This window comes from Delphinus delphis, chromosome 17 (genome assembly GCF_949987515.2).
Source record: "Delphinus delphis chromosome 17, mDelDel1.2, whole genome shotgun sequence".
Taxonomy (NCBI): Eukaryota; Metazoa; Chordata; class Mammalia; order Artiodactyla; family Delphinidae; genus Delphinus; species Delphinus delphis.
Genome location: NC_082699.1, coordinates 22,166,360 through 22,177,337, shown reverse-complemented (window position 1 = coordinate 22,177,337; position 10,978 = coordinate 22,166,360). Strand labels below are relative to the sequence as shown.

The following is a 10,978-nucleotide window of genomic DNA, read 5'->3' as shown; positions in this document are numbered from 1 at the left end:
ATCTAAATCGATGTCACTTGCGTATGTTAGATATAATGTTAAGACTAGCTGATTGAAGGAAAAAAAAAATCCCCATCTTAAAAGGAGACTGTAACTGTTATACAATTAAGATGAAATGTTAAAGTAATAGTACAAGAATTATTTGGTAATGTGCATAAGTAATATGTTTGAGATACATAATTTTGCTAACAAAATTATGTGAGGTGTTAATATGAAATATTTCTATCAAAACCTGCCAGGCTGGTACCCAAAATGAGCTACACTAGGTTTCTTAAAAACAAACAAACAAAAAAACATATGGGATATTAAAATCACGACAAAATAAACAGCAAAAAACTACATCTTTTAAATCTCTGTAATTTCACGTTATCAAAAAAATATACTTATTGCTGAGCGGCCTTCAAGTAATAGCTGGAGGCTGGCAATATAAATTATCCAAAAGCACCCTCTAGTGGCAAAAAAGCAATTCACATATAAAAGCAAAATTGTATAAAAATAATGAATGTCATGACAATAATATTTAACTAAAAATTTTCTAAATGAAAATAAAAATGAGTGTGGCTACCATAAACTTTGTTTCAATGATTCTCCACCGCTCTATGCAATAACATAGTCAGTTGAAAAAAATCAACCTTAGTACTAAAAATACACTTACCATTAAAAAACTGAAAATATACTTAGCATATAAAAATACATATATCTGCAATGCTAATAAAGACATAAGAGTTCTGCTGACTTTCTGTAGCTATGTACCTATTCTACTATTTTTTCATTCCCTGAGCTTCTACTCATGGTAGAAAGTGTCCACCTCTAGCCTAAGGAAAATTGAGTGCAAATTAAACATGTCTAATCTGATTTTTTCATTAGAGACAGCTCCTGTTTAAAATTTTAAATATGATGATCTAAATCACTAAGTAGTCATCACAAATACTTTCTGCCATTCAACTGTATATTAACTAATTAGAAATATCCATAATGTTTCCTATCAACCTTGATTTCCCTAATGTTTTCAACTGCTAAATTTTATTGGCTATGAAGAGAATGTTTCTATGCCTTAAAAATCTTGTGAAGAAACATTTATAATGCTTTGAAGTTATAAAACATTTCAATTCAATAAAATAGTAATAATTTTTTTAAAAGCTGACAGCACAAAAAAACTGCCAAAGAGAACTCTTCTCATTAAAAAGTCTATATTCTGACTTCGAATATTTTCTTTATATTTCAGTACATTCCTATCTTTCTACCCGTTTCTGGATAAAAGATAAGACATCAGTGAAAACCAACTAGCATTTTTTTGCTTCATGTCTTTATTGAACAGGTTCAAAAATGAAGACATTATTTGTAATTAAAAAACAGTGAACAAGAGACAACAACAGCCATAATAATCTTACTTTTCCAAGCTAATAACTTTCAGAATATTACATAAGCAATTTTTACACTTTTAATTTATGCTTACAGTCATATTTTTATCCTACCACAATGGAAAATACTTGTGAAAATAAATAAAAATAAAATAAGTGATGCATAGATCAAGGAAAATTTCTTAAAAACTGAACTATTGCACAACAAATCAACATGAGAATAATATATGCAAGTAATATAAAAATGCATTTAAATACATTGCATCATGGTTCATAATTCATAAATATATTTCACCTACTTACTGTTTATAATAATCTCTGGGTTCTGGAATTAGATGATTTCTTACCAACCCATTTCCATGTAGTACATTATAACATTTACTTGCCACAGTAAAATTCAGTGAGAAACAAACATGTGCCACTTTAAGCTCATTCACCTATCCCTTCCTTGGGCAGACAAAAAATGTGATCTTTAAAAATATTTGAAAGAAGACAGTGCTCAATTCTAGATCAAGACAAGAGTTTGAAGTTCTTCTTCATATGATTTATAATAATTAGAACAGAAGAACAAACTATTGAAATGGAATCCTAATATGTACATTATTCTCCTAAATTTATTACAGCTTATTCTAGTTGATGGAATAAGCTGTAATATTTTTTTTGACTTTTGACCCTTCCTTTTGACCAATATGACTGAATAAAGGCAACCAGAAAAAAAATTAATAGAAAGGAAAGAAACTATAAGGTAAATAATTCCCATTCCTACTAAGTTATCCCCTGCCCAAATGGAAAAAAAAAAAAAAAACCCAAAACAAAAAAACTAATGAATAAAATTATAAAGTATATGTATAAATAAATTTCAGAGAAAATTATAAGCCACAAATTTCTACAATGATCCTTACAATTGATCAGAATCATAAATAAGAAGTTAGAAACTACCTATATAGATCTGCTTGTACCTTTATAATAAGATCAAGGCTCTGTTAGGTTTGATTCGACAGAAACTACTACTGAATTACTGAATATGGCTGCACAAGCAATCTAAGGTGTCTACTACTAAATACTATGTTACACTGAAAGTGACAATGACTAAAAGCGGTATTTTAGTCAAAGTTAAAGAGGAAGTATAATTACATTTTTGTGAATGTTTAATTACATAATAAATCAGCTATCCATTAAAGCAATGCATTTTCAGTGGCTTTTTATTCTGATGTGAATGGTGATCCAGTGTTTAACACTAGAAAGGAAGTATGAGTAGGAAAAATTAGATGTTCTCTTAACCTACCCATAACTACATATAACTATACTTCAAGTGACTAAAATTCAAATCCTTTTAAACCTGCATGCCCTGCACTAATGATTAATTATGGAAGTTACTGTCTATTAGGTGAGATGGTTTGTTTTAAAATCCATTAATATGATTTCTTCTAAATCAAGTACATAGATATAAATGCAAGATTTTGCAAGGAGTTTTTTGCATCTTCTATTAAATAATTAATATGCAAACTTTGCAAAAATGAAGTAGCAAATTAAAATTACTGTTCAGACATGAGTTTATGGAAAAGAAAGGAAAAAAGTGAAATTAGAAAGAATATATGTTCAACTAATACACAGTTAAAAAATCATTCAGCTATAACTAGAATGAGATACATCTGTATTTTCAGCCTTGTATCTCCAAAAAAAAAAATTGCATAATTGCATTTTAAAGAATTGAGCAAAGATCTCTAAATTATATAATCAATAATACACCGAGTAAAGGGCAACAGAGACCATAGGGGGTTTTTTCCCCTCTCCTTCTAAAAAATATTTATAAAATTAATAATTAAAGAGCTCTACAGAAAAATGACCTCACATAACTAAGTGTAACTAAAAATATTCTCTTCAGTTCCAAAATTCCAAGCATCCCATCCTAAGTGATATTATCTGAAAATAGGTACCAATAATAAAAATGTTTATTCTGATTTTCTGCTCAAAGTAATGATCATCCTCAAGCTTAAAGGGCTAAGCACTAGTGTTTGAGAGTTGGTGGAGGTATGCTTAATGTGCTTTAACAACAACAGAAAAGTAATACCTAAGTTAATGATTCCACTTGAAATTATTTTCTGACTGATAAGTGAACATCTCCTTGTATGGCACAGTTTAGGTTGTCAGGTATTTATTATATACAGTATATGTACACACACATATATACACACACACATTACACAGCCAAAGGATTATGCTCCAAAAACTGCTGAAAAAAGTATTATGAATGATTTTAGCACAAGATCACTAGAGGAAGTGCTCTAGATGTCCAAGCAGCAACAGTCATAAAATTCTGGACTTAGCTCTTTTTCTGTTTGGATTCTGTTCACAGAACCATTCTTCGAACGCCACATTCGCAGCAGAACTTTGCCCATTCTACAGGGTATTTAGTCCCACACTCATGGCAGAATTTTGGTAAGTGTCCCACTGAGTTTCCTTCAATGCCTTTAATGTTTCCACCATTAAGTGAGGAGACATAGTCTCCATCTGGCCTGGGGAGGTACAGAAAGAAAGTAGAAACACAAAGTTCATGTCAGTAGTTTTCAATCTGTAAAGCCTTGGGAAACAGAACATAATATTAAGTGTAACTAAAAGCTTGCTTAATCTCATTGTTAATATTCTTCTAGTTCAGATTAAACAAAATCCATGGGGTCTTTTTCTAACCACTCCATCATGATCCATTGTTCTATTTGTCTACCCTTGAATCAGTATCACACTAATTACTATAGCTTCACAAATCATTCATGCATTATTCTTTAACTTGTCCTGGCTAATGTTAGGCTTTTGTTCTTTCATATGTAAAGAACTTGTCAGGATTCATAAACTTTGTTTGAAAATGGCACAGAATTTATACACTGATTTAGGAGAGAATAGATAGCTTTATAATATTGAATTTTCTATTTTATAAAGAAGGTATATTTCATCTTTGAAGTTTTGTAATTTTCTCCATCAAAGTTAAACTTCTTGCTTGGTTTTTAAATTGATTCCTAAACACCTTAAGTGAGAGAGAGAGAGAGAGAGAGAGAGAGAGAGAGAGAGAGAGAGAGAGAGAGAGAGAGGAGAGAGAGAGAGAGAATGTTTCTGAAGACTGCATTTTCTGTTTGTTGCTGATAAACAGATTGCAATAACTTTCAATATAATGATAAGAAAACCAGCAGACTTCATTATTATTTATTAATTTGTCTTTTTTAGGTATTCTATATATAATCATAATATATATATGTAAATATATCAGTTTTGTGTCCTTATTTCCATGTCTTGTAATTTTAATTTTTTTTACTACACTAGCTAGATGAAAATAGAAATTATAGCCGACATTCTTGTGTTATTTCTGCTTTTACAGAAAATGCTTCTTACATGCCACCACTAAATATGAAGAGTGATGTAGGGTTCTAGTAAATCTAGCGTTCTTGTCAATTTAATGACATTCCCTTCTATTCCCAATTTTCTAAGAGCTTTTTTAAAAAAAATCAAAAATAGGTGGTAAATCATATATTATTATTTGACGAATATTTTTTAACCCTTCCATCTGTTGATGTGAAAAATTATATTAATAGACTTTCTAATGTTAAATCAATCATTTTCTGTGATGAATCTACAGTGTCATGAATTTCACGTCTGTGGCCTGGGTTTGATAAATTTCTTGGAGATTTTTATATGTATTTTCAAGTTTATAAGTAAGCCTGATCATAATTTTGCATTCTCTCATTAGTCTGGATATCACGGTTTCACTAACCTTTGAAAATAAGTTGAAGAATGTTGTTTTTCACCTCACTCCCCTGGAAAAGTTTGGTAGAACTTACTATATAAAACTATCATGAGCCCATTTTGTGTGTGTGTGTCTGTGTGTGTGTGTGTGTGTACACCGTATGTGTGTGTACGTGCACTCGTGCAGTGAGGAAGCAAGCATAGTTTAATTACTGATCCAATTTCTTTAATGATTATAGTTTCTAGATCATTTGAAATAAGTTTTCAAAAGTTATATTTTTCTAGGAAATTGTGCATTTTATCTGTTTCAAGTTACTGGCAAAAAGTTGTTCTTATAATTTTAAATCTCTGCTGCATCTGTGGTTGCATTCCTCTTTTCATTCTGCATATTATTTGTACCGTCTCTCCTTTTTTGTTGATCCATCTTGAGAAGTTTATCATTTTAAATCAACCAACCTTCTCGTTTTGTGAGTCTTCATCATGTGTTATTCATTCACTTATTCATTTAAAAATATTTACTGGGAGCCTAGTTTACGTAAAGTACTCCTCTTGATCCTAGAGTTAAGAGCAGTAACAAAACAGATAAGAATCCCTGTGCCTAGGGAGCTTAGTTTTATGGAGAAGAAACAACATAAATAACATATATAGCATGTCAGCTAGAAAACAATAAAGCAAAGAGGACATGGTAAAGGGTGGCAGAGACTGGTCAGAGCCGTTAGGATTGCAGTAAAGGGGATGAAGAATGAAAGAGTTTGGAGCATGTTGTGACAACAAAGTAAATTAGAACAAAGGGCCTGACAAAATTCAACCTGATGACAGCAGGCTGATGAGAATTTGAATTAATTAAAGGTGAAGTACCACACAGAATCCTGAAGCTCCCTCTCTACCTCCTGCCAACAAAGATACAGAAGCCAAGATTCGGATCTACTGGTCTAATCAGGATCTCTTGCAGTTGCTGAGCACCATCCGGGAGGAAGCTCCTATTTGACCACCAGTTTTTTTCCTTAATGCTCTCCATTATAATCTTTTTATTTCATTAATTTCTGTTTTATCTTTATTATTTCATGTACTATTAGTTTAGATTTACTTAATTACTGATTTCTTCACCGGTCCGCCTTGCAAAATTCCTCCTCTTCTGGACACTTAACTCTTTCCCAAGATACCCGCTTTGAAGGTTCTTTTAGTCACGGTCTACAGCTGGTAAATTTTCTCAATATTTTTTGTCTGAAAACAGCTTTATTTCATTTTCATTCTTGGACTGACAGTAGAGCTCAGTGGTTCACAAAGAGATGTCCTTAATCTGGCAGCATCAGCATCACGTGAGAATTTACTATAAATGCAAACCTGTGCCCCACTCCAGACCCCACTGACTCTGAAATCCTCAGGTGGGGACAACGAGCTGTGTTGAAATCAGTGCTCCAGGGGATTCTGATGCACATTAAAGCTCGAGAACCACTGGTTCAGCTGGTGAACAATCAAAGGTCCACAGTTACTTTCCCTCGGCACCCTGAATGTGTGGATCGATTTCCATTGTCTATTGGCTCCAAGTGTTGCAAGCGAGCTCTGTACTAGCTGGGTGATCCTCACATTGTCTAAGTAACGTCTTTCCTCTGTGGCTACTTTTAAGACCTCCTCATGGTCTGTCTTCCCAAGTTTCATTACAATGCATCTACATGTTGTTTTCATTTCATTTGTCCTGCTTGGGACTGTTGTTGTTTGATTATGAGAACTCATGGTTTTCATTAATCCTGGATTATTTGCAGGTATAAATTATTCAAATGTTGCCTCTCACTCACTCTAGTTTCTTTCGACCTCTGACTCAACACATCATAGACCTTATTTTACCACCTATGATTTTTAATCTCTCTCACGCCTTCCTTCTCTTAGGACTACACTCTAGATAATGTCTTTGAATCTTTCCTCTAGTTCACTCCTCTCTTCTTCAGCCGGGTCTCATCTACAATTTAAACACCATCTTTTGAGGTTTTTTCCCCTTATATTGAGTTGTTTGGTTCTTTTGTAAAGATGCTCTAATCTTTTTTTGATAGTATATTATCACTGTCAATGACTTCAATTCCCTGTCTTGTTTCCTTATATACTTCAAACTGACTTATTTTACAAGTCATAATTATGATGATTTCAGTATCATAAGTCATGGGCACATGTGTTCGTTTTTTTTGCTTTCATGACTGATTCCTTGTTTCCTTGTACAGTGTGAAATTTCCATGTGTGTTCTGTAATTCAGAATTGCAAGCTCATGTTTATTTACCTGTGAGAATCAGGAGGCCTGGGTTAACAGCATTTCACACCAGAGATGATTCCTTTTGCTTTTACAAGCTCCAAGGAAGCTCTTAAACCAAGAGTATCTAAGCTATTTTTTCAGTTAAGAATTTCTTAGAATATGCAGATGTTGTGCTTTCAAACCTTAAACTCATGGGAAGGTGCGCCTATAGTTATGAATTATTGGTGGGAATTCTCACATCCCTCTGAGCCATGGCTGAGACAGACAAGTTTCCTTGGAGTCTCTTATTCCTGGGTGGTAAAAAAAATTGTTTTTCCTAGTCCATCCTTTCACTGAGAGATAACCCTTTGATTACTGTGAGAGAAGGGTTAACACACTCTTTCTCCTTTTCTGTGGACATATTTGACCTTGGGATAACTTCCTAGCTCTGTTTAATGAAAACCCAACATAGGTGAAATGCCAGCTGTGTTTCTAGGCAACGGTGTTTGTAAGCAGTCCACTGAAACTCGGTATCTCCCTCAGGATAACCTGGAAGCTATGCCTATGAAACTGTTATATGAGATACTGGTTCCCTTTGGGGACAAAGGATTTCTCATTAAACGGTCCCTACACCCACCTATGAGAACTTATTCTCTCACACCTAAGCTGTCAGCTAGACAGCCAAGGAAGACGAGCTCCAGGACCGCTGCAAGGGCTCCCATGAAAGAGAAACACCTAACACTGCCCTGCTATTATCCTATATTTCTGTACACAATTCCAGTGACAAATGTAATATACTGTCATATAATTATCTCTGGCTAAGTCTAAGAAGACTCCTTACTGAATCTTTCAAGAGTCTTGGCTTAGAGCAAGAGGCACGGCGGGAACGGCGGGAAGGGTAAGGAAAAGTTGTTTTTAACACTCCATTTTGTACAAGTCCAAGAAGTCAACTCCTCTCTCCCACAATGACCTTAAAACTCAAGTCTCTACATAGTGAAGATCACTGAAAACCTCAAATGTAGCTGCAGTGTGACAGTTAATTTACAATTTGACCTCTAGCTTCCTTTATATTTTCGTCTGTAGAAGGTCCCGTTACTTTTCTGAGAGCTAAGCTATACATTCAGAAAGATATTTTTTCTTTTTTATCCAGCATTTCTAGGTGTTTTGGGTGGGAGGGGTTGTCCTGGAAATGTAGTCTATCACACTGCCAGAAAAGTAAATCTCTGAGAATTCTCTATCTGTTATGGTTATAATTATTTCTGTCTGGGATGGGGGCAGAGTATAAGTCAAGTGAGTAAGGCTCAAGCCTTCCTATCACATATAAAGCTCTAAAAAGTAAAAAAAAAAAGAATAAGCCAAACATTTTTTAATGTGATTTTTACTCCTGCCTGTTGACACTTCTTTTGTCCACCTCTTTGGAAAGACAAAATGATCCTTTTATTCAATCATATGTATTTATTAAGTTTTCCATTTTATAAGAATGTTAATCTTATACTCAGCATTGATTCAAAACATGGTTCCACACATATACAACAACATAGTACAACCACACTCCAGGACTCTAAGAAACATAAGTTAACTTCTTTGATATTTAACATGTATTAAAACCTCAGGTGAGACAAACAATATTTCTTACAGAATCTAGCTGAAAAGACAGCAATTCACCAATTCCTCTACGGTCCTCATCTTATGCATAGGCATCACTCTTAAAACTTTCCAAATGGCAGATGCCCAGATCCCACTCTCCAAATTAAAGAAATCAAAATCTCAGGGAGGGACCCTGACGTGTTCATTTTCAGAAAGCTCCACAGATGCTTCTTTTTAATGGGCAACCAGAATGGAGAGCTAGCATCTTAGATACTTGAAAATCTATCCCCGGATTAAATCTGAATAATGACTATGTACAGGTTACATACTTACAACAAAAGCAGACAATATATACAGTTACACATAACACACCCACATCACAACTGGTTTTGGTGAATCATAGGATGTCACATTATAGGCTTGCATTGAGGGCATCTTAAAAAAAAACACCCTATGAAATCCACTGCCTTATTTAGTATGGATTCAGTAGGGATGTTAATTAAGAAGTTAACAATTAAGTTATCCAGTGTCTCCTTATGAGAAATCAAAGGAGAACTTTTGAAGCCTCAGAACTAGTTGTACTTTCACAGAGAGAGTGATTTATTTTTCTGTTTTAGACATCATGAATCATGTAACTACTCCTATCCTCTCCTGTACTTTGGCTCCTAAAACAAAGTTCAAACTCCACTTTGTGTCCCAGGGCTAGTCCATCTCCAGGGTCTCATGACACACATTTTGTGGACTAACCCCATTCCTTTTTCCATTTCTCGTCTTTCCTTTTCCTATTCTTCCTTCATTTAAAAAAAAATGCTGTATCTCACTATACATCATGGCCTTCTGTACCTTTCCTTAAAACCTTCTGGAATAAATTGGGATACATATAAAAAATAAATATAACTGAAATGATTTCATTATATACTTAAAAACAGAGTGAATGTCGAAGCTGTACAAATACTGTGACAGATCAGAAAGGGAAGTACATAGATAATCACAATCTCAGCAGGGGAATTTAAATGTATTAAAACGCTGCTGAAAATTATAATAGCAGTGGTGTAAAGGGTCAATTCAATTTCTAGAGGTAAAAATAAGCATGTTGCAGTTAAAATTAAGACATAAAAAACAAATGCATCCACTGTAAATGAACAAACATCCTTGAGTATTTAACATAAAGATTATAAGGTATAAGAAAACATTATTTATGCCCAAACTATTTCTTTAGTGTATAACATAAAAGCCAAATTAAATCATATAGCAAAGGAAAAATTAGATTTTCTATAAATAGCCTGATAGAAATTTTTGTATATGGTCCTTGAAAAGCAGCATATACTCATTTTTATTTTAGTTATTAGAATATCAGAGTTAAACATACCTGGCCATGTAGCTCTCAGTATATGTTTTTCTTTTGCTTGTAAGCATACCTGAGGCAGGATTTCTAGCCAAACTAGGTGGTGTGGAATTTCGAGGTTTGATGTTAGCTCTAGAAGAGAGAAAGAGATGGCATAATGAAAAACCTACTGAATAGTAAGCATTTATTTCTCAAATTGCTTATTTACATGATTAGAAAAATAATTAGGTACATATATACAATGGAATATTACTCAGCCATAAAAAGGAATGTAATTGGGTCATGTGAAGGATGTGGATGGGCCTAGAGTCTGTCATACAGAGTGAAGTAAGCCAGAAAGAGAAATACTGTACATTAACACATATATGTGGAATCCAGAAAAATGGTACAGATGAACTTATACGTAGGGCAGGAATGGAGACGCAGACGTAGAGAACGGACATGTGGACACAGGGGGCAGGGGAGGGTGGGACGAATTGGGAAATTAGGTTTGACATAAATATACTACCATGTGTAAAACAGAGAGCTAGTGGGAACCTGCTGCACAGGGAGTTCAGCTCAGTGCTCTGTGATGACCTAGATGGGGGAGGCTGGAGGGGGTGGTAGGAGGGAGGTCCAAGAGGGAGGGGATATAGGTATACATATAGCTGATTCACTTCATTGTACCACAGAAACTAACACAACATTGTAAAGCAATTATACTCCAATAAAAAATAATAATAATTAGAAGCT

At 34.0% G+C, this 10,978-nt stretch overlaps 1 protein-coding gene across 3 annotated transcripts in view; it reads right to left on the bottom strand.

Moving 5' to 3' along the window:
- Positions 1–1,295: 1,295 nt before the first annotated feature.
- ZC2HC1A (zinc finger C2HC-type containing 1A) overlaps positions 1,296–10,978 on the bottom strand; it is a 60,036-nt gene continuing 50,353 nt past the window's right edge. For 2 of the 3 annotated variants that reach the window (XM_059994799.1, XM_059994800.1), the window contains 2 exons: positions 10,271–10,378; positions 1,296–3,877 (listed from right to left, as the gene is read on the bottom strand). In XM_059994799.1, the coding sequence (XP_059850782.1) occupies positions 3,712–3,877; positions 10,271–10,378 (274 nt within the window). In that variant the 3' untranslated portion in view covers positions 1,296–3,711. The remainder of the gene's footprint in view (positions 3,878–10,270; positions 10,379–10,978) is intronic. The other variant, XM_059994801.1, reaches the window with a different exon arrangement.